At 28.8% G+C, this 24,633-nt stretch overlaps 1 protein-coding gene across 1 annotated transcript in view; it reads left to right on the forward strand.

The window, feature by feature from the left end:
• LOC107452113 (homeobox protein MSX-2-like) overlaps positions 1 to 14,602 on the forward strand; it is a 34,458-nt gene extending 19,856 nt beyond the window's left edge. Inside the window, exon 2 of the mRNA XM_016068424.3 lies at positions 13,528 to 14,602. Coding sequence (XP_015923910.1) covers positions 13,528 to 13,928 — 401 coding nt within the window. The 3' untranslated portion in view covers positions 13,929 to 14,602. The remainder of the gene's footprint in view (positions 1 to 13,527) is intronic.
• The last annotated feature ends 10,031 nt before the right edge of the window (positions 14,603 to 24,633 follow it).

Here is a 24,633-nt window from a genome sequence, read left to right on the forward strand (position 1 = left end):
GAGTTTTATTTCTGGGAGTGTATGCACCTATCACCAAAATGTGAAATTTATTAAATGTTTGCAGCAAATATAAAACTGCTCACTAAATTATTGACGAAACGAGTTTACAACATGGAAAGTAATTAAAAAAATAGTTTATGCATTATGGTACCCAGCGTCCTGAAAAATATGAAGTATGAACTACATAAGTACGGGAACTAAAGGAAGAGCTTAGTGGAAGAACCGGTTAATTGACATTGTTAAAAAAATTGAGATTTCTTGGGGAAAGCTCTTATTTTAGCTTTATTTAAATATATAACATTCATTTATGTTCCTAAATCCATTCATTCCAAAGATACTGAGTGGTAGAAACGGCTAAGTGATATAATATAAGTATTCAGTTTATGGAAGAAGTGGCTATGTGACATCGTGACAAATAAGCAGCGCTAGAAAATCTCTTGCTTGTCATCGAACGCAAAGGCGAGGTGAAAAAATTGGTGAAAATGAAAAACTTGAAACTGTAGCTTCCATGCATTAAGGAGGAATTAATGTTTTTTTTTACGAATCAATAATTAAAAAAAGACAAGAAAAAATAACTCTTAAGCAGCTCAGCTTCATCATACAATTTTTCCTTTCTGGTTCACATTAGTTTGTTTTCTTTTGTTTTAAGTGTTTCCTTTTGCATTTAGTTTGCTTGTGAAATCGCTGTTTGACTGGTTTAATGTGATTTTCTCAAATATTTGTTTGAATTTCTTTTCTGAATTGGTTTTATGTATTTCATGTATTTTTCCCCGGACTTATACAAAACCTTCGGGGTACTGAGAGAGTTTTTGGCATTGAGTTTTGCCTCTCTCTCAATAGAAAAGGTTTTGTTTTATGGCTTCCGAGGCCGGTACCCCCTGAAGACGTCGGCTTTGGTGGTCATATTTTTTTTTTTATTTCCTTCGTTTTCTTTATTGCTATACGGGCTAACACAATCATTCAACATAATTCTATTGCTCGAGACCAACTCCTGATAGTCAAAGATTGCCACAATCAACAATTTTCTCCGGTACTTATCCCATTCAGTAGGCTGTAAAACGCCTATTTCCATAGTACTCATAGTAGGTATCGTGATACGTATATGAGTATGTATAGTACATATTAAAACATCACCAATTAGCTAATATCAGTAATACCAATTACCAAAAAGTGTTCGATTTTTTGGATTACTAGTTTTAAATTGTAAATAGGAAGAGTTTCATCACCAATCTTTAAGATTGTGGGCACTCGCTTAAAATATTAAGTGTTCAATCCGAAATGATAAGCGAACTTATATGCTTGATAATACAAATAGCAACTTTTTCATGAAAATTAAGTCTACATTTAATGAAACACATATGTAGATAGTCAAACTTTTATTCCCCGTTAGCAGAGATTGCCTAGAATATGCAAATTATTCTTTGGTAGCTCCCTTAGCATCGGGCTAACCACGAGAGGTTTTCGTAGTTCTTACCTCGATTTTGCGCAAATGCTGATTAGTTTCACTTAAAAGAGTTCTTCTTCAAGTTGAATGTGTCTTTGTTATTTTAACAGGTGTTCTCTTGTCTTCTTGATTCAAAGTTAAGAAATTGAAAATAAAAATAAAAAGCTGCATATTCACTAAGTGGATTTGTGTTCAACGGCGGAAATTTATAAAGTGTTAACCTAAATTATATTAAAAATGAGAATCACGTAACTAATCATGAGCGCGTAGTTTGCCACAATAGGAATAAAAACCCGTAACTGAAACCCGTATAAACATTTTTATAAATTAAAATGGTTCATTTTTGTTTGAAACTCTATTATTTTTAATAAAATTGAAAATAATTTGTATTTCAACAACTATACCTAGATATTTAAAAATAGTTGAATTAATTTCAGAAATAGCTTTAGATGTTACTACATGACAAATTTGTAAAGTGGTAACCTAAATTATTNAAAATTAAAAAAAAAAAAAAAAAATGAGAATCACGTAACTAGTCATGAACGCGTAGTTTGCCAGAATAGAAAAAAAAAACGTTTTATGTTGTTACATATCGCTTTATTGGAAATATTAATCCATATACAATGTTCAGCTTTAAGTGGACATAAACAAGGAGTAAAAAGGAACAAAATTACATTAACAAACAAAAAAAAAAACTTGACAAACGCATATTAACACAAAAAGAACACAAAGAAAAAATTAAAGTTAAAAAAAAAAAACTATATGCAGTGAAGAATGAGGAGTAGTCTTTACAGAGAGTTCATGTGATCTCTGGCATCCCAGTAAAGTTTACACAGNACAAACGCATATTAACACAAAAAGAACACAAAGATAAAATTAAAGTAAAAAAAAAAAAAACTATATACAGTGAAGAATGAGGAGTAGTCTTTACAGCGAGTTCATGTGATCTCTGGCATCCCAAAAAAGTTTACAGAGATCACTCCGTTCTTGAAATTATAACTGTTTTATAAACATTTTTACAAATTAAAATGTGTCATTTTTACGTGAAACTACACTATTTTTAATGAAATTGAAAATAATTTGTATTTCAACAACTATACCTGGAAATTTTTTGTATTAAAACTAATAAAAATACTTGTATCGAATTTCAAAAATATCTCTAGATGTAACAAAATGACATAGCATTTTGACCAGAATCAGCGCTACTTAAGAGAACACTTTTTTTTAAAATCAAGAAATACTGAATTCTTGCCCATTAAAGCGATACATACCGGTGAAACATCTACTCCACGAAAGTTGAGCTCACGTTGCCTCAGAATCGCTTTTGAACGGTTTTCGGACTAACGAGGCTAGATAAAAATTTGATACCATTTTGTTCCAAATTAAGGTTGCTAAAATTGTATTCTACGATGAATTCGTTGTATTCTCGTATGAATATAAGCGCAAATGTATGTATAGTTATTTTATCTTTTCAAACAAAATTATATTCGATGAAAAACATTAAAAATCGTCCCTAAAAACAAGCAAATGACGCAAGCCTAAAAACAAAAATATCATTAAAATCTTCCATTATAAAAGAATTAGAATCAAATAAATAGACCCCTAAAAATTTTGTTAATTATGCCTTCCCAAACATACTAAAAACATAAATATTAATTGTTTATAACATAAACAAAACATATGAAAACATAAATATTAATTGTTTAGTTAGTGAAACTATATATGATGTAAATGCAAGCGATTTATGGCTCCATTAATTTAGTGTTAAATCAGCTTTGCTTGAAATTTTTTACTTAAATCATTTTATTAATAATTTTAAATTAAAAAAGAGAAAGTTTTCCTTGTTTTAAAATTTTTATATATTTTTAGAATTAGTGTAAATTTTCTTTTTTTTCCCCCTTTCTCTCTCTCTCTCTCTCTCTCTTTTTTTTTTTTTTTTTTAATAATGCAACTTTAAAGTAATGCCAAAAACAGTCCAATTCTGTCATGCGTTGTAATTATATTATTTATTAGTAAAAATAATGCTACTATTCAATAGTGAAATAAAAAATTACCAAATTACAGTCAAGCTTTAATGTTATGATCTCGAAGGCAAACACTAAAAGTTTCATGATATGGAAAAAATGCAACTATATTTTTAAGAGTGATGAATATGGGTAAATCCGGTTGCACACACAGGCCAATGAATAAGAAACATAGATTAATACTTTTTTGGTTCTCCTTTTGCAAGGATGACAGCCCATATAAGTGAGGGCATCGCTTCTAGAAGAGAAAATTTTTTCTGGAATGTATTTATATCCAGAGAATACCATACATTGGCTTCGTTGGCGTCTAGACTTAAAGATCCTGTTAATGAGATGAAAGGGGAGGTTGCTGTACGCTGTAAAAACATTTGATGTATAAGCTTTGGTACCATTTTCAGTGCTGAAGTAATATTTTTCTAGAGATATTTTTCAGAGACCAGGAAATCACGTTTTCTTTACTTTATTTTTCACTGTTATAATTTTATTTATTTATTTATTCAATTTACGTTTTTTTTAATTTACTGACAACACATATTTTCATGCGCATTTAAGCCAATTTATGGTTTCCTCGCAAAATCTAGCACATACACGTTTAAGAAACAAGCACATAATTAGTATTAAATTTGCACCAGTTCTTACAAACAATTGCTATTTTGTCTGTTTTATCTAATTTTTTGCACCATAACTACAATTCTGTACTTAAAAATATATTTAGTTTACCTCAACATCAAAAATGGTGACAACTATAAACCAAAATTTTTTTCAGTGTAGGATGTGACTTTCCAATATGTCCCAAGCATTTTTTTTAAGGTTCCTATTTTTGCTGCGGCCAAAGAAGACGTTTGGAAGTCAGATTGATATTCACTGAACCAATTTTGTACGCTTCTGGCACGATGTACGCCAAAAAAGGAGGAAAAAAAACGTTCCACTTTGAATAACTTTTGATCTAATGATTGGATCTTCAAGTTCCATCTTAAAGGTTTGAGGTGGTAACCTCAAGTATGTTATTTAAGTACTGCAGATGATATTTGTAGTAACGAAATCAGACACTGCCCCCTGAAAAATAGGGAGTAGTCGCAATCTGTGAAATGTGGTCCAAATAGTTTGGTCAGGAGAGCGATCCAACGTTTGGACCTTGTAATGTTAATTTTTCTTCCTTCGTTTTTCGCCATATCTGAGAACCTTATAAGCAAATTGAAAAATTTTTGCACACAATTTTAAAATTAGCTTATCCAAAGATAATTCAATGAAAGGAATTAATTTCAGCAAATATTTATTATTTTATTTAATAATAGTTGAAAACATTTTGAACTGTAAGGTATACAAATTTTACATTCAAGTATGTCAATCATTTTAAAGTATGTAATTTTATATGACAAAATACAAAATTTGAACTAAATAAGTTGAATAGTTCCTGAGAAATTAAGTTTTAAGTTTACAACTTTTTTAAATATACGACTTTTTTAAAAAAAAAAAGCAAAATTTTTTTTGTCTACATTAATTATATTTTGTTGATTTATTAAATAGCAGTAAAAGCATTAAGAAGCATGTAAAATTACATACTTTAAAAAGACGTAAAAATTGCATACCTTACAATTCAAAAATTTCAACTATTATTAAAAAAAATTATAAAAAATAATAAATATTAAGACAAATTTATTTTTTGCATGAAATTTTTTTTTTTTTTTTTTAANTTTTTTTTGATAAGCGAATTTTATAATTGTATGCAAAAAAATTTCAATTCGCCCAATAAGTTCTTGAGGTATGGAGAAATACGCAAAAAGTAAAATTAACATGAAGGGGTCAAGACTTGGGACCACTCTACTGCCCAGACTATTAGGATCATATTTTCCAGATTGCGGCTACCCTCTATATTTTAGGGTCAAAAAATTGAATCCGTCAAAAAAAAGAAAAAAAGAAAACAAAAAGGCATATTTATTTGAAGAAAATACTTTTTTGCGTTTGTTTTCGTAACTTAAAAAATCGTTTGTACTAAATAATTAGCATATTTGAAGAAACCCCTTCGAACCATTAAGATTGAGTCCTATTGTGAAGATTACTAGTAGATCAAAAGTTACTCAGGGTGTTCCGTTTTTTACTTTACTCACTGTACAATTACTGTATCGTCAAGATGTATTCGTCATCTTCGAAGTAAAAATATAAAGTTCTAAGTTTATTCCTCAATATGTTCAGGTGATGCATGGTTTTTTTTTTCTTTTTTTTATCCTTGAGAAACATTAAAGAACCTCAACCATACCAGCAGACCACATGATACTCCCACCAGAACCTTGTACAGTGCGAACAAGGTAAGAGAAAAAGTCCCAAGTTCTTAATTCATAGGCCACTATGTGTAGGAGTGTGATGGTATAAAATTTTTAGTGCAAAAACTTGATTAAGTTGTTCAATTCTACATTTGCATATTTCAGAGAAAAAAAGTTTATATTTTATAAGATCTGTATCGGATTTTTCGATGATCTAATTATAATTTTATTACATAATAAATTACTGTTTTTTAAGTAAAAATCCAAGGGGTTATTTTTAACAAATTTTGTACTTTATTATGGAAGAATTTCTAAAATTCCGGAAATTTTTCTAAGAAATTGCAGTGAAAATTTTTAACCCCTTTCTAAAAAGCTTTAGAGTTAATTTGAATTTTTTTACAAATAAAAATAAAGCTTTTAAAATTAAATACAGTCCTTTCTTTATAACTTGCTGTACGATAATTAGGTTTTTTATGAAGCCCAAGCCTTTTAACTTTAATTTCATGCTAATTATTTTCGATCACTAAATTTTTATTCCATTCAAGACAATTTATTTATTAAAATTACACAGCTTTTATTGTTGAATAATAATAAATAAATTAAAAAAAAAAACATTCTTATATTTTTACTTGCTGACTATGCATAAAAGATTCAACCAACCAGAACATGTTAAATAGATGACACTCGCGGAAAATGAGTCAACTAATTTTCTTTAGTACAAATAGTTTACATCATAAGCATCAGTGTTACTATACTGCATTAGACTTGAGAAATAAAAGAATTCAATTTAGATGCCTACATTTAATATTAGTATAGTTCTTCCATTAATTTAGTTCTGGATGAATTTCGTGTTTATTATTTGATGTTAGAGTATGTCGATTTATGTAACATTATCCTTGTTCTTTGCTCGTTGTTATAGTTTTATTTAAAGGAATAAGAATTTTTTCGTTAGTACTGTAATTTCTCTCAGTACAAGTATTTTCTAAGTACAAGCAAAAGTACTAACTTTCAAAAGTAATGAGATGCAAGTAAAAGTACACACTTTACATTTTTGTTACTTCCCTGTGCGTCAAAATTGCTCCAAAACAAATAATAGTCAAATTTAAAAACTCATGTACCCCGAAATTGAAGCAGTATCTACTCAATTTTGAGCAAAATGCATTGTATCAAAAGCATTGTGGTGGGTGAAATGCGTGAGAGAGATGTTGATAGGCTGTCGGAAAGCTAAGGACTTTCGGGATTATAGTAGGATGCTCAAATCACCAGAGCTGTACACCCCAATCCAGAGAGACTTAGAAAGCTTTATATAGTGGTCGCCGCAAGGACACATCATGACAAACATTCCATTCATTTAAAAGTTTTTAAGATTGAGCGAAATAAGCAGAAATTGAAATTGCCGATCTCCTGACTAAGCTATAGAGATCATATTTTACAGGTCGCAACCCATTGTAGCATTGGAATTAAAATTAGTGCGTCATGATGTGTGATTGAGGCGGCCACTATATAAAGCTTCCTAACTCACCCTTGAGTTGCAGTTGGAGCATCCTACTGTGAGACCTTGGAAGTCCTTGGTTCGAAACCTGATGGCAGCCAACAAACTACTGGCTGCAAATGAACATCTTTATTCATACATTTCTCCCTCTACATACATTTTGCTCAAAAATGAGTATATTCTGTTTCAATTCTGAATAGAGGGGGCTTTCAAATTTTACCATATTTGTTTAGGAGCTATTTATACATGTTTTTGCTCAACTTTGAAAACCCCTTTCTGTTGTGTAACTACACCGCCTAAAAAATTAATGAGCAGTTAAAGGATGTTTGGGATTTCTAAATGATCTTTAACAAAAATTCTTACTTTAGGATCAGTTTCGAATGGATTTTCAACTTTTGCGTAGCAGCGGCATCCTTAAACTTCGTTTAAAATGTTTATAAAGTGCATTTTTAATTATTAATTAAATTAATTAAATATGCATTCTTTTTTAAGAAAAAAATGTCAGAAATTTGCTTTCTGATAACATTAAAGTATTTCAACTTTTGTTCACTTTTCCCTCACTTTTAACTCGTTTTATAAAATGAAAAAAAAAATTTGAATATATTTTCTAGTTAATTTATTATAAAATTTATGGTGCGTTTCATAATTTCAAAGTATAACTAACTTTGTATTTCATATTATTAAGTTATAAAATATAACGATCTGAACTTGCTTTTGAAGCATGTTTCACTTAGTATTAGCTGCATGACCACGTTACTTATTTCATGTATTATATTAAAAACTATTTTTTATAGTGTATAAAAAATTAATATTTATATCTTTAACTTAAACTGCATAGTGATGTATTGAATTTATTTTTATGCAAACTACAAATATTCATACCTTTTCTACGGTTAATTTTTGTTTCTGTTGATGAATATCAGCATTGAAAATGACATCAAACTCTCGCCAGCTCATTCAAGATTGTAAACAAATTATTCGCGATATTCTACTTTGCATTTCTTCATATTCATAGCGCGCCAAAGTTGGTGTTTTCAGAAGTTGAAATGATTCACGTAGTGCGAGATTTTGGTGTAAGATTATTCAATTTTAAGAGTTTAGATTAAAATTACACCCGTCAAATCGTATATGAAAGCTCGATTTGGTGTTAACTCGGAATTAAGTGTCTTTTCACTCAATTTTTTGGGTTGTTTAACATTACATTTGAATAGATGTTACACCACTGTTTTTACAGTGCATGCGGTAATGCAGAAAAGAATAGGAACTTAGAATTTAATGTAAACAATGATTTCTTAATAATTGATACGAATTCTAGAGTATTTTTGTATGTTTTATAGACATATACTATTCATTAGTAAGATAGTTTTTGTCTTCATTAGTGATCCCTCTTTCCTCAATAGTGACTCTACATATTTTGATAGTAGTTTTTTAAGTGTTAATTATTAATAAGCGATCCGTGATAAGTATACTCTTTTTTAAACTTTATTTGACCAGGATCATAAAAAGGGCAAGGTGGTCTTTATGAGGCACGTACTAAAATAATGCTTTTAAAAGTTATCAATGATATGTACTTAAAAGATATTTTCTGTCTTACATTACTAATTAAGATCTTAAAACTCCTTTTACGCAATTTGAAAATTTTTAGATAATTGATGTAGAAACGGTATTAAAAAAATAAATCAATTTTGGCTTTTTCTGCTACAAGTATCGTTAGTTACATAATTACGCATTTTTAAATTTGTTTCCTGAAATAATTCAATATAAAATGTAATAATAATGTAATTTTAGTAAATAATACAAAAAATAATAATACAAAATAATATTTTAATCATAATAATATAATAGATAATATTACAATTAATAATAATTTAATTAATCTCTGTAAATAATTCAATATGATTAGTAATTTTAAAAACATTTACTAAATCATCTTAATAGAAATAATATTTTTTCTTAACATTTTGCCAGTTAGATACATTTCAATTATACTCACCTGATAAAATGTGTGGTTTCACTCCTGAGAAAATCCAATGCTCCCTCCCCTCTATTAATGTAGGTACCCTGAAGTAATAAAGGAGAGAGGAGATCTGTTTTACTGATAGGCCATCCGATTCTGGTACACCCACAAGGTATAAAGCGAAAGATATGAAAACAGGATGTCAAAATGGGAAAATACTTATAGGTATAAACCTTGACCCGAAGCTTATTTCTGATAGTGACCATAGTCAGGTATTTTATTTCAGTATTTGGGAAATAACTGGAGAAAAAAGATAATTTTCAGGGATCATATGATTTGGGAAGCCAAATATAGTATAACTTTTGAACAAAAATTTTCTTAGGATAAGTAAAACAGCAAAATTGTAGCTCATCATTCTTTGAAATCATATCCTCCACGAATTTATTTTCAATCATTCATAACTTATTGAATCCTTAGAAAATTAGGTAGGCTGTTCAGCGACAGTTTTAAAAACTATTTTTGATTATAGGGATTCTTTTCGGTTGTCGATCCCGAATTAATTGAATTCATTAGAAAAACATACTTTCTTTAATTCTCAAAAATCTAGTTCTTTTTTCGCAAATTACTATTATCCTTCTGATTTTCATTTACTGAAATTGATAAATGACTTCGTACCATTCTTCGGTTATGTAGTATAATGCAAACGTCTTGTAATAGTAGGGGAGAGTGGGGTCAATTGTAACAGGGTACGATTGTAACAAAGCAAAAATTTCGAGTGTCGGGTTCTAGATTTGGTTCCTAGGTGGTGCACAAGGTGTATTTAACAAATCTACATGTACACCCCTGATGGCAACCATTTTTATGTACTTTTGAAAGAGTTACATCACAAAAGATATTTTCACGTCACGCAAGTACTTTTTTTGGTATTAGAATATTTTATTGTAACAAAGTAATTTTGTTTAAACAAATAAAAATTAGTAACCGAATATGTAAGTGGACACCTTAATTAACATTTCAATAAAAAAAAGATTAGTTTTGCTAATTAACTAGCATTGTTTTTAACAAATGAAGCTGAAATGGCGTCTTGGGGACAATTGTAACAATAAGTAAAGGGACGATTGTAACAGCTGAAAATAAATAATCTTATGTTTACAAACCATTACTTAACTCTTTAAGAACCACCAATAGTTTCCTATAGCATTTATATTATGTTGCATGTGCATTATTTTATTTGTCACCTTTCACAGCATAAATTAAAATTTTTAACCCCTTAAAGTTAAAAGTTTAACCCTTTAGGTCTCTGCTCATTATTATTTTTACTCCTAAAATATCACTACTATTTTGATCAATAAAAAAATATATCACAACTATGATAATATGTATAATTAACTATGTTTTAGTTGAATTTATGAACTGTTACAATTGACCCCGTAAGTGGGGACAATTGTAACAAGTGCACGACTGTCAAAAATTGTTAATAACTAATATAATAATATTTAAAATCAGGTATTTAATTTTTTTTCTAGTAGAGGATAGTCTACTTTACTCGTCTGTCAATTAATACTAATAATATATTGGATTTTTTGTTAGTTAAAAATAGTTAAGTAAAAAATGTTACAATTGACACCACTCTCCCCTACTGTGACTAATATTAGCAGCAATTTCATCACGTAATAAGTGAGCAATTTAGGCTGTGGCGTTTTTTCTTCTTCATCCGATGTTAACTTAAGTTTTATGTTACAGTTTTCTCTTTCTATTGTTTTTCGTGGTCTGACACTTTAAAGATTTCAATTTAAATCACATCCAGCTCGATAATTTGCAATCAGACCATTAACAGCTGATCTTCCTATTGATAATGAGGACGTAATTCGACGAGAGGATCTGCCTTTGTTTACTAATTTTGTTACTCTTTCATCCAACTTCAGATGTTCAGTGAGAAAAATTAAAAACGGACCACCCAAAATAACTTTTTATCTAATGATCGGATCTTCACGTTATAGGACTCAATTTTAATGATTCGAGGGGGTGATTTCAAATATACTAATTAATTACTGCAGACGATATTTTAAATTACGAAATCAGACACAAAAACGTACTTTCTCTGATAAGCATACCTTTTTAAGAATGGATTCGGATTTTTGACCCCTAAAATATATGGGGTAGCTGCAATCTGTGAAATATGGTCCTAATAGTTTGCTCAGGAGAGCGATCCAAGGTTTGGACCCCCTAATGCTAATTTTACTTTCTACGCATTTCGCCATATCTCGAGAACTTTCTAAGCGAATTTAAAATATTTTGCACTGAATTATAAAATTCATTTATCCAAAGATAATTCCGCGCAAAAAATAACTTTTAGTAAATATTTATCATTTCTATTATTTCATTTAATATTAGACGAAAGTGTTTGAATCGTAAAGCTTAAAACTTTTCACACCATTTTAAAGTATGTAATTTCAGATGGCAAAATACAAAGTTTGAGCAAAATTAGTTGAACAGTCTCTGAGAAATTGAACTTTAAAATTCCATTTATCAGGAACTATACAACCGATTTCATTCAAATTTTGTATTTTGCCATGTAAAATTACATACTTTAAAATGATGTAAAAAATTGTGTACTTTACAATTAAAAATTTTTTCATTTATTACTAAATAAAATAATAATAAGAAAAAAAATTCTGTAATATTTTTTTTTTTTGTGGAATTATCCATTATTCCTGGATAAGAGAAATTTATAATTTTGTGCAAAAATTTTTAGATTCACTTAAAAAGTTTTCGAGATATGGTGAAATACGCAAAAAGTGAAATTAACAGTAAGGGGTCCAAACCTTGGATAGCTCCACTGACCAATGGGAACCATTAAGAATGAGTCCTAGAACGTGAAGATCTCATAATTAGATCGAAAGTTATTAAGGGTGGTCCGTTTTTCATTTTGCGCACTGTACGTGTCTACCCATCTTGATAATTTTGTTAATGGAAACAGAATGTTTATGACAGAAATAATTTAAGATTCAAGCTAGTATGACGGCATGGTAAAAGTTTTTGCAAGTTTGAAAATATTGTTTCATATAATATTAAATAAACAAGAATGTGATACTGTTCTAATTTGATTATAATGATAAATAATATAAAAGTTATTTATGTTTTATCCATTTAAACAGCCAAAAAGCAGGAAATTTAAAAAATAAAAAAAAAATAAAAAAATAATGAAAGGAGACTTTTGTATCCCATTGTATCTTTTAAAAAAAATCACTTTTTTATTGAGGTTAAGAGATATTAAGGTATCCATCTGGATGAAAATTGGCAATTTCGATGAAAATTTCGAATTTCTTTCCATTGTCTGTCTATATTTTATATTTTTTAACCGTTGTTGAACAGCCGACCCAATTTTCGATTTACGACTACCAATGCTCAACTCCATAGCCTTGTAATTTTGAACCCATTTCAGTAGACAAGGGAACTCCTGAATCAAGTATTGGGGGAAATTTACCTTCGTGGAGGACTTTTTGAAGGAACTAACCAGCATTTGCGTTACATGGAGAGGAAAACCACGAAGACCACCCACGGTTAGTGGGTGGTTTTCGTACTCTAGGACTCTAACCCATGATCCGTCTACCACTGAGGATAATTTACGCCAGCACTGTAGTCGATGCGAGCAAAGTGCGGAATTCGTATCGATCAGCCATCACTGGGATTCGAATCCGGTTCACCTCATTGAAGCACAAAAGCTCTATCCCTGAACCACCACGACTCAAATATTGATTAAAATTATATGATTGATTAAAATTAAACTATTGCAATACGCTTATTACGTTTCTAAATGTTTCTTTTAATTTTTGTTCTCCAATCTTTAGAATTAAAGTTATAGTAGCTTCTTTTTTCTCACTGGCTGATAAATAAAACACAACAGCAATTACATTCTTTAAATTCATTTTCAGGTTGATTTTGAGAAAATCTCTTTACTCTTAACACTCATTGCAAAAAAAGATTAATATAGAATTCTTTGATATTTTGTATAATGTTAGATATGTTTTTTTAACTAAGAGAGTCTAAGTGAGAATTTATTATTTTTACCGTGCTTTACCTAAGAATGTTTAGAATTTTCAGTTAAAAAATCAACACTTGAACAATATATTTAGTTATATTTCATTGTATATTTGAAATTTTTAAAGATTTTACTTCAAAACACAGGTATTATTGATCTAGGAAAATAATTATTTTAATGTGTATGCATCACAATTTGTTGTGGAGTTGTTGGTGTGAAATAAAAAATAAATTCTAAAAATGTTTCATATTTTGTATATATATATTTATATTAGTGTTCTAATATATTAATTATATCTTTTTAACAGAACCCGTGGAAGGAGCAAAGCTGCCAGCCATGAAATGCCAGTTGAGGAAACATAAAAGTAACAGAAAGCCTCGAACTCCTTTTACAACTCAACAGCTGTTGGCACTAGAAAGAAAATTCCGCTCGAAACAATATTTGTCCATCGCTGAGAGAGCAGAGTTCTCATCTTCTTTAAATCTAACAGAAACACAAGTAAAAATTTGGTTTCAGAATCGTCGAGCAAAAGAGAAACGATTGAAAGAAGCTGAAATGGAAAAATTGCGTATGGCAACGCGCCCTATATTGCCGTCCTTTGGATTTGGTATGCATTTCTTGCAAAGTCATTTCAATAGACCAATATTAGGACCTCTGATGGCACCTTATCCTATATACTCTTCATCTTCAACTGTGTGCCCGCAGTAACATGTGTCTTGATGAGACTTTAGAGTGGACATTCAATTGTGATATTTGTAGCAACTCCACGCTCGGAGATTTAAATGCACTTAACATTACTGGCCAATATTATCAAATTATTTGGCTTCTTAATTTTGTTTTAATTATTGCTCATTTAGTTTAAAAGTCTTCTTTCATTGTGAAAAAAAATATTATTCTCCAAGAAAAGAAATTAATAATTTTTAATTGGATTGTGTGCCATAGTTAAACATTTTTAAAAGATTACACCAACAATTATAATTGCAGTGAAACTATATTTTTCAAATAAAGCAGTTATACAGAGTGCTGGTATAGAATATCACAGTTTAAATGGTATATTCTAACAGTTTATTTATAAAGAAAACTCATTCATCAAACGAGGAAACCAGTAAGAATCTAGTAAGATAAATTGCTGTGGTATATATTCTATAATAAATTTCTAAAATATAACATTGAAAGTGGGACATTTTTTTAGGAACATCATCTAATTTAAAACTGTTTTAATACTTTCTAACATTTTGAATGTGGCTAAAGAGGATTATGCAGCAGAAAATTATATAAGTAGTTTTTAGAAGCTTACTTCAAAACAATCTTTTCATTATCGTTATTAAAAGTGTCATCGTAGTGTGAAAAATAAAAAAGATATTTTTCTCGTTTTATAAAAAGTTGTCATTTGTTTGATGGATCAACACTCATATGTGATTGTACATAAAATATTGCTACAATGCGTAACGGGCTTGAAAATTTTGTGCAATCTTTTGACACCTTGTGTATATGTATCATAAATTTGGTTGGTTGCTACCAAAATTTTCGTAGAGAAAATTCGTAAATATTTGTTCAAAAGCTTTGCCACCAAAAACATTGTGTCATCATGAAAATTTCATATTTGTGGTATTTAGAAAAAACAAGGACTTCGAAATTAAGTCCTGATCAAATTTAGCACTCTCAAAACCTGACACACAAGGATATAAATTAGCCACAAATAACAAGAAAAGTCCGAGTATTTTTTGGAAAGAAACAAGTAATTTACTTCCGATCAAAAAACTCAAACAAAATTTTATTAATATTTTTATAAAAGAAAAAACTACTGAACTATCTTCTCTATGTGAGAGAAACGGGGTTAACTTTAAAATGGGTCATGTGATGTCACGTGAAAATATCATGTGATGAACCACTAAAAAATTTAACTTAAAAAACAAATAAATTTGCTCTGTTAGCTTTTTCAAGGTTAGTTAAAGTTTATCATCATTTAACTAAATCACTGTTTGAATCATTACATTTGTAACAAAATAATAAAATGACTTCTTTCCCATAATGTACTAAAATCGGCCTGAATGATCTAAAAATAAACTAGTATCATAAATAAGTATGGTGTCCTTTACGTAATACATACCCATCAAATTAATCATGCATATAAATAAAATTGAATGCGAAAATGTTTAGATATCAAGTTTTCGTAGCATGATAATTAAGAAGTTAAATTATAATTAGCTTCTTTCAAATGTACTATTGGACTAACACAAACGTCGTTAGCTTAAAAAAATCATCATTTATCCAGTTAAAAGTAAAACAATAGTCAATTCATCGTAACAGAATTTTCAATAAATTCTAATGGCTAAATGCCTGAGTAAATCAGAATTAAGAAATAAAGATTTCATTACTCATAAACTATTTAAATGATTTCACCCAAATTTTGCATTCTGTCATTTAAAATTACTTAGTTTGAAATAACGTAAAATTTTATAGACTTTACAATTCAAACTTTTTTCGTGCATTATTATATTAAATAATAAGAAATTAGTAAATAACTGTAATTTTTAACATTGATTTAACCTTTAAGATATTAGTTCTATAACTTAGCGCAAAAGATTTCGGATTCGCTTAAATGGTTCTAGATATACAGTGAATTAATCAAAAAGTGAAATAACATTAAGGGATCTAAAGTTTCGATAACTTTTTGGACTAAACTACTGAGACCATATTTTTCAGATTGTGACTGCCCCCTTAAAATAGTGAACTGCAAAATTCCAATGAAAATATGATTCAACAAAATTACTTTTATTTGTGTCTGATTTCAAAACTCAATTAATAATCAATTCTAATTAATTCGTTCATTTGAGGTCAGCTCTTTGAACCATAAAGATTGGCAATTAGTACGCGAAAATCCGATCATTTAAACAGGAGTTATCTAAAGTTATCGATTTTTTAGCTCACTGTACATAAAAACACATGCATCTCAAATGTAGTATGACAGTGGTGAGGTTTTAGATCAATTTATTTCATTGGTGCAGAGAAAGAGAAAGTTTTTTACGTATCTTTTCCTTTCTTGCTGTTTTCCTGGGGTTTATCATGAGTGTTCAAGAATATATACATTCTTGAATATGCCAACTATTCAATTTTACCAGCCACTTCAATGTAACACTTTAAAGTTTTGTTCACAATTAGAGAACAGACTTTAGAAAATTTTCTGACATTCTTTAGCATATTAATTGTGATAAAGAATGTAACAAAAATCAATGAATCAGTACCTTAAGGCTCTTTCTCGAAAGCTCCGTTGTAATATGAAATGATGCTTTGTTGCGAAGAACATGCTATATTTGTTAGTTTGAAACTGTTACTCATGACAGTAAGGTCAAGTTTAGCCTATCTAAACTCAGCGCTATTTACGCTTATTTTGAAAATGGCGCAAAACGTCAGTAAGGAGAAAAGCCACAGTTATGCGAAAATAAAAAAAACTTTGTGGTCTAATTTTCACTTAAATACAAACGTTTATATATCAAATTGAAGGTAATTTAATAATAAATACAGTATTACAATATCTGTAATACAAAAAAAATTATGCAACTAATAGTAAGATCTATCTTAGATTTGCATTTTTTTAAAGTGATGCTTACACAATCAATACTTAGTAAGATAACCCTTATTTTTTAAGACAGCTTCACAGAGTCTTTTCATCGAGTGAAGGAGTGTTTGGAGTTCATCTTTCGTAATCACATGGTGCCAAGAATCAATTATAGCTTCAAAAAGTTGTCTTTTATTGGATGGACGTTTTTTGCGTACAAGAATTTACAAGCGTCGCCGCAAATTTTCAATTGGATTGAGATCAGGGCTGTTTCCTGGCCATGGTAACATACCTATGCCTTTATTTTGAAAGCATGTTTTGCATACTTTTGCTGTGTGGCATGGAGCTGAATCCTGCTGAAAAATAAATGGTGCGTTGTTGGAGAAGAGATCCCTGATGGAAGGTATCAATTTTGGTTTCAGGGCAGTTTCAATGTATTTTTCGGCATTCAGGATGCCATCAATCACTTGAATTCGGCCCACACCATCTGCAGACATACATGCCCAAATCATAACATTTGTTGGGTTTTTTGTAGTTGCTTCAATGCAATCAGGATGAAGTGCTTCACCTACTCTACGTCTCACGTATTATCTACCATCACTACCAAAGAGCGATATTTTACTCTCATCGCTCCAGATTACTTGCTTCCATTGATTTTCTGGCCAATTAATGTGTTCTTTTGCCCACTTAACTCGTTTTTTGCGTTGCTTTTGATTTAAATGTGTTTTTTTCCTTGGAGTTCTAGCTTGTAGTCCAAATCCTGATAACCTTCTTCTTATTGTTCTTGAACTTACTGCAATACCCGCTGCATTCATTTCACATCTAATAGTATCTGATGAAATTTTTCTATCTTGAAGGCATAGCCGTTTAATTTTTCTATCGGCAGTAGCACTTGTGCATTTTTTTCGGCCTGATTTGGCTTTATTTTCCACTAATTTCGTTTTTTCATAACGTAAACAGAACTTTCGTACACCAGAACGAGTCACTGAACCACTAACTTGTCTTGCAATTTCAGCATAAGAGAGGCCATTTTCTCTCAAAACGTCAATTCGGCTTCTTTTTGTAGATGTCCAATTAGTTCTTCTTGTTGATGACATTGTTTAAAATTAGTAATTGTTAAAAGGACTTTTAAATATTCAAAAACAGCAATACTCTATTTAATTGTACTAGTATTCATCATTCCACAAAATATTTCCACTACAATAACTCTTTTACCATGCATATAACCTAAACTATAGTTACAGACATTTGATTGGTACTAAGAACAGTGTTTGTGATTGGCTAGTACGCTTTTATTACAAAATACGTCCCTATTCAAAACGATTTGTGCTTGTTTGTTCTACTAAAATGAGCATAACTTATTTTCTAATACAGTTATTTTAATTTTGTTTTTGTTATTAAATTCTACATTAAATTACCTTCAATTTGATATATAAACGTTTGTATTTANGAAAAGCATTTTTATTAACAGGGCTTTATCCTTCCAGCTTAAAATCATCGCATCATCGCATCGCTTCAATTGTAAGGCACTTATACTATGGCTTTTTTATTTTCCTTGGTGACAGAGCTTCGAAAACCAGCGTTAAGATTATTTCTAAAAGGCTCTTTCATCTTATGAAATAGTGAGTGTTATCGAATAATAAACTATTTTAATAACTGCTCGGAAGTCATTAAGTTATGTAAGGCTATGATTATCTATCTCTAACCAGAACCTCTAAGCTGATGAAGATAAGGGGGCAAAATTTCAGTATAAGCAAAACCAAAGTTTATAAAAATGAAAAGCATTTTAATATTTGAAAAATTCCTCCATCACTGCATTGCTTGAACTCAAAAAGTATGAAAAAATTGTTAAATATGCTTTGATTTCAGTGATATTCCTCTGGGTGCAAATATCTCCCCAAATTAGCGATAGTTAAAACAATTTAATAACTTTGTAAAAATATTTCTTATTAAAATATTTTTCGTTAGTTCAGCTAATTCTCAACAACATTTATAAGATTAAGATAGAACTTAGAGTTCAAAATTCTCAAAATGTGGCTGTGTTATTTCTATTGATGAAAAAAAAAAATTTTAAGAAAATTCTTTACCCTGCTTATGTTGTATAAATAAACTTTTAAGTTGAATAGCGTTTTGTGTAATTGTGAAGATGCAGCATTTTTTGTAAATATTTTATAACGAGCTCTTGTAAAACGTTCAGCATTTTTATATAAGTAATAAAGTAATGAAGTAATATAGTGTCAAAATTTTTTAATATGCATTAATTTAATAATTATTCATTTATTTTAACAGGTGAAACTGCTGATACTTTCCTTTTTTTAACTTTAACTTGTTGTTTTTCAATTTAATGTAATAAATTATTATCGAACAAATAATGTTATAAAATTTTCTGCTGTACTTTTAATTTATAACTGAAGTTTAAGATTGGTACACAAAAGGAAAATAATTTACCTTATACTACATTTGAAATAAAGGAGTGAAAGTGAATAAGATTTGAATAACCGTATTAGTACATTTTACATTAAAATTATTCTTCATCAAGTAAATTTGAAAGATTTTAGGCTTGTGATCAAAGAGAGCAACTACGTTCCCAAAAGTAGAAACAGTGGAAAGGTAACTTTTTTAAATAATAAAATGTGTCAATTAGTATATTAAATTTTTATTCGGATTGAATAATCGCTTAGTACATTTTACACTGAAATTATTCTTCATCAAGTAAATTTGAAAGATTTTAGGCTTGTGATCAACGAAAGCAACTATGTACCCAACAGTAGAAACAGTGGAAAGGTAACTTTTTTAAAATAATAAAATGTGTCAAATAGTATATTAAACTTTAATTCGGATTGAATAATCGTATAAGTACATTTTACACTAAAATTACTCTTCGTCAAGTAAATTTGAAACATTTTAAGCTTGTGATCAAAGAAAGCAACCACGTTTCCAGCAGTAGAAACAGTGAAAAGGTAACTTTTTTAAAATAATAAAATGTGTCAATTAGTATATTAAATTTTAATTCTGACTAATCTCAGAGAATCAGTAAAGAAATTTCAAATAGTTGCCCCGCGACCCCCGAGATTCATTTTCTGGCAAATAGCATTCCAAAAAACTGCAGATATTATGCTAATTTATTTTTACTATTTTTCATACAACAACGCTTTATCGTATTTTATGCAACCATTAGTAACGTTGCTTTTTAATTGATTAATTTTTGACATAAAATCATTCATTTATTTTCTTACTTCTCTTTAACTCCATTTGTTATCAAGTTACATATTTTTTACTTCGTAAGAAAAACATCTTCTGATGTAATTTTCAAATGAAAAAATTTACTACTTGTGATTGCTCATGTTTCAAATAATTGTTTTCATCTCGCACTTAAAAATCGTTGAAAAAAACATGTTATTGTTAATTTAAAATAGTTTCTAATCCATTTCAAGTAAATAGCTACATATCTGCCTACAAAATGCATGGTAAATAAAAATTAAGAAATAATAATTACATTTATAAATAGTCTAAGCAATTTCATTTCTCATAGCAAAACTTTAATTAAATTTTTCTTACCTTTTTGTTTTATGATAAGGCATTTGAAACACTAAGGTGCTTAAAAGTATTTAATTGTTTATTTGAAATATTAGTTTCCGTACCATTAGAGAGGAAATAACAACATATTTTTTTGTGAATTTTCAAAAATATATGGTCAATAAATATTAACAAAAAAAAAGCTTTATTCCATAAACATAGTCCATAAACAAAGCTTTATTTCTCTTAGCGAAGCTTTAATCGCCTTTGTCTCAATTTTTTTGCTACATAGTAAAACATTTAAAAAACTAAGGCTTAACGATTGATTCAGAGCTTTGAAATTTTTTAGACGAGTGTTTTATGAAATATGATAAATACAATTTGTATGAGATTATCTCTGAGACACATAGATGTGTTATTTTCTGTTTTTATAAATTTCGAAATAACATTTTTTCTAAATTTTTCATGCATCAAAATAAAGCAAAAAATCCTATAAATATCTATTCTTATCCCTTTTATATCCCTTTCAAGTTTTAATACTACAGTTGAAGCTCGTTAGAATGACTCCGGTCATTTAAAGGAAAAGGAACCGATATGTGAAGCCGATATATTGTGAGTGCTGAAAAATATCATAATATTTACCTAAATACTTTTACAAAAATACTAAACAAATTTGAATAAAACAGTGTTGTACTCTTAAAATTAGGAGACTAAAATAATAATCAAAATATCGCAATTTGTTTTGTTTCGTATTGTAATATTCACAGTAATGTGAAATGCTAAGTAAATGAAACATAGTAGGTTTAGATATAAAACTGTAGTAATTGAAGTTGCATTTAAAAATTTATTTATTTCAGCTACTTTCAAAATTTTCAAAATTGCATTTTAACGCTTTTTTAACGCATAAAAAGTATAAAAACAATGGAAAACTTTTATAAATATTCTGTTCTTATCTACATTATAATTGCATCTATGATAGCTTTGTAATTTTAGAGCTACAATGACATTTGTCCTATTCTAATTTTATTTTCTTTATTCTATTTTTATTTGCATCTGTATGTTATGTTGATAATCTTAAGGCTCGTTTTCTTTTTATAGCTACTTAATATTTAAACTTAATATATACTCAATAAATACCTAACCTTTATTCTTAAAAAATTAAGAGGACCTAAACTCTAATTCTCTAATTGTTGTCTTTATACTCTCAAACCTCGTTTTGTTTTTATAGCTACTTAATAATTAAACTTATTTAATATATACTTAACCAACACCTAACCTTTATTCATAAATAACTAAAGAAACATTTTAATGTTTCTTTGATTATTTAAGAACTATAAAATGATAGGAAACTTCTATTGTTTTTGTTATGTATGTTGTCTTTATAATCTTAAGGCTCGTTTTGTTTTCGAATAAAACATGAGTCATTAATGCTTAATAAACTAAACTAAACCAAGCATGTTTTGATTCAGAACTATAACAATTAAAGTTGAAATTTAAAATGTATTTAATATAGCAACATTCAAATGCTCCTTTATCATTTGAGGACTAAACAACTATAGAAAACTTCTTATTGGTAATATGTTCTTATTTATTCAATAATAGCACCTACAATAGCTTATAATGTCAGGGTATCAATGGTTTAAGCATGAAAAAAAGTAATAAATGCCTAGAAAATGAGCTCTAGTTGCCCTTTGACAGTTAAATTCTTTGTCTATCTAGAATACACGTAAAAGCGTATTTCCTGTTCGTAGTTCCTTTTTTTCACATGTCTAATGTTTTAAATGGTTAATTTAACATATAAAAGCATAAAAACAATTGAAAACTTTTATAAACAATCTGTTCTTATCTACATTATAATTACATCTATGATAGTTTTGTAATTTTAGAGCTACAATGACATTTGTTTTTATAGGAAAATAAGTAATTAATACTTAACAAATTATTAATTTTATTTAATTTGAAACAAATTTTATAATTATTTTAAAATTTGTTTCAAAACTACGATCTAATGTTTCTTTAATTATTTAAGAACTATAAAATGATAGAAAACTTCTATTGGTATTTCGTTTTTACCTGCATCTGTATGTAGTCCTTATAATCTTTAGGCTCATTTTGTTTTCATATAAAACATGACTAATTAATGTTTAATAAATAAAACCTAGCATGTTTTGATTCCAAATTGTAACAGTTAAAGTTGAATTTTAAAATTTATCTATTATAGCCACATTGAAATGCTCCTTTAACGTTTGAGGACTATAAAACAATAGAAAACTTCCATTGGCATTCTGTTCTTATCTGTTCAATAATAGCACCTATGATAGCTTATAATGTTAGGGCTACAATGGCCTTAATATGAGAATGAGTAATTAATGCTTAGAAAATGAGCCCTAGTTGGCTTTGACTTCAAACAGTTAAAGTTAAATTCTATGTCTATCTAGAATACACGTATAAGCGTATTTCCTGTTCGTAGTTATTTTCATATGTCTAATGTTTTAAATAGAATTTCAATGATGTTATACAGAGAAAGAGAACCTTTATCATACTTTCAAAAGGAAAACCAAACAAAAATATTCGACAAATCTCTAATTAAAAGGAAGCGATTAAATTGTTCAAGATGGGGCAATTAAACATCATGTGGGGCTTTGATGATAGGGGAATGTTCGATTATGAGCAATGATTTGCGTAATAAATAGCTTCAAATTGGTCGTAGTTCCAAACGGGACAGATAAGGGAGAGACGAACGTTTGAATAAATGTTCTTCCACGGTTATTATTAAATCGAAATTTTACTCTAAAACGTATCGTAACGCAATTTGTTGTGAATATCAAAGGATTTTAACTTTTTACATTGTTCATTTAGTCTCGATTTGGATACGATAAAATCTAATCTTGAATTCTTCGAAAACTCGTGGCATTTTAAAAAGAAATTGTGCTACTTTAATAGAGTCGGGACAAAAAATAGTTTAATACTTTTTTAAGCAGAGCGTCATTTCAAAATTCATATTTTTCATCTTTTGAGAAAAATATGTCATTCTGCGATTCTCGCTTGATTTCTGGTTTGGGAACGTGATTTAAGCTAAACAATTTCTAAATTTGAAGATTGGTTTTAAATTAAAAGTTATTTTATTGCGTAAACTTCTCATCATCATCTTTTCCATAACAAAATAAAGAAGTAGATTATTTTCCATATTTTATTATGATAATATGACCTCTTTCCTCACCAAATTATTTGGATAATATTTTTGAGATTGCGGCTACCCCCTAATTTAAGGGCGGCTACCCGGGTAATTTAAGGGCCCGAAATCATAGTCCATCATAAATGTTTATTTAGAAAAAATACTTTTTTAAGTCGAATTTCGTATCTTAAATAAGGGTATAACTGTACTAATTAATTAGCATACTTGGGGTCATCCCCTCGAACCATTAAGATTGATTAGTAGTACGTGAAAATCCGATTATTAAATCAAAAGTTATTCAGAGTGTTTCATTCATTTTTTTGTGCAAAAATGGAAATGTGATTTAAAAATTTATGGAAAATTCTGAAGAGGTGTGAACAATAATGCTAACTTCAACTAATTTTGAGTTCTACGGATTTTTACGGGCAATTTCACTATTTATGAATGTTATATTTATTGACTGTAAATGCACACAACACAGAAAAAATCAAGCAATCTAAATATCTTTTGAATAAAATAATTCTTGCTGTCATTTATACTTACGCTTACTCCATTTATACTTTTGCTTACGCTTACTTAACAACTTCTATTAGTTTATTCTTTTAATTAAAAATTAGTGCTAACAATATAACGAACGTAAGAACTAGCTTTTAATTAAAAAAAGAACTACATTTCTAAAAGTTAATAAGCAATAAATAAATAAAATGAAGCATACAATTAACTTTTCGTAAGGAACTATTATTTTGATAACAATATTTCCAATTTCATATTAATTTTTAAAGTTAAAGTTTGGACTGAAAAAATAGAATTTTTTAATAAATAAGTTCCAATTACCGAGCTTGAAAGATCTTATTTAGCATTTAGTGGCAAAATTCAAGATGGACAGTATGCTTTAAGAAAAAGAAAAAAAAACGTAATTGCTGCTTAAAAGACACACTAATGAAGAAACGTCGTTTAAGAGGACGATATACTTGGATAAGCGCTTTTTTATTGATGTAATTAATTTCCGTAAAAGGTGATTAAATATGACGTGGAAATTTAATTACTTTGTAAATTCGGAGAAGTTGATGTTAAAAATAACACTTTAGATGAATCATTTTATCCCAGCTTTTCAATAAAATATCAGTTACAAGAAGAATGTGAGCCATTTCATGTAAGGAAGG

The sequence above is a fragment of the Parasteatoda tepidariorum genome, chromosome X1 (genome assembly GCF_043381705.1).
Source record: "Parasteatoda tepidariorum isolate YZ-2023 chromosome X1, CAS_Ptep_4.0, whole genome shotgun sequence".
NCBI lineage: Eukaryota > Metazoa > Arthropoda > Arachnida > Araneae > Theridiidae > Parasteatoda > Parasteatoda tepidariorum.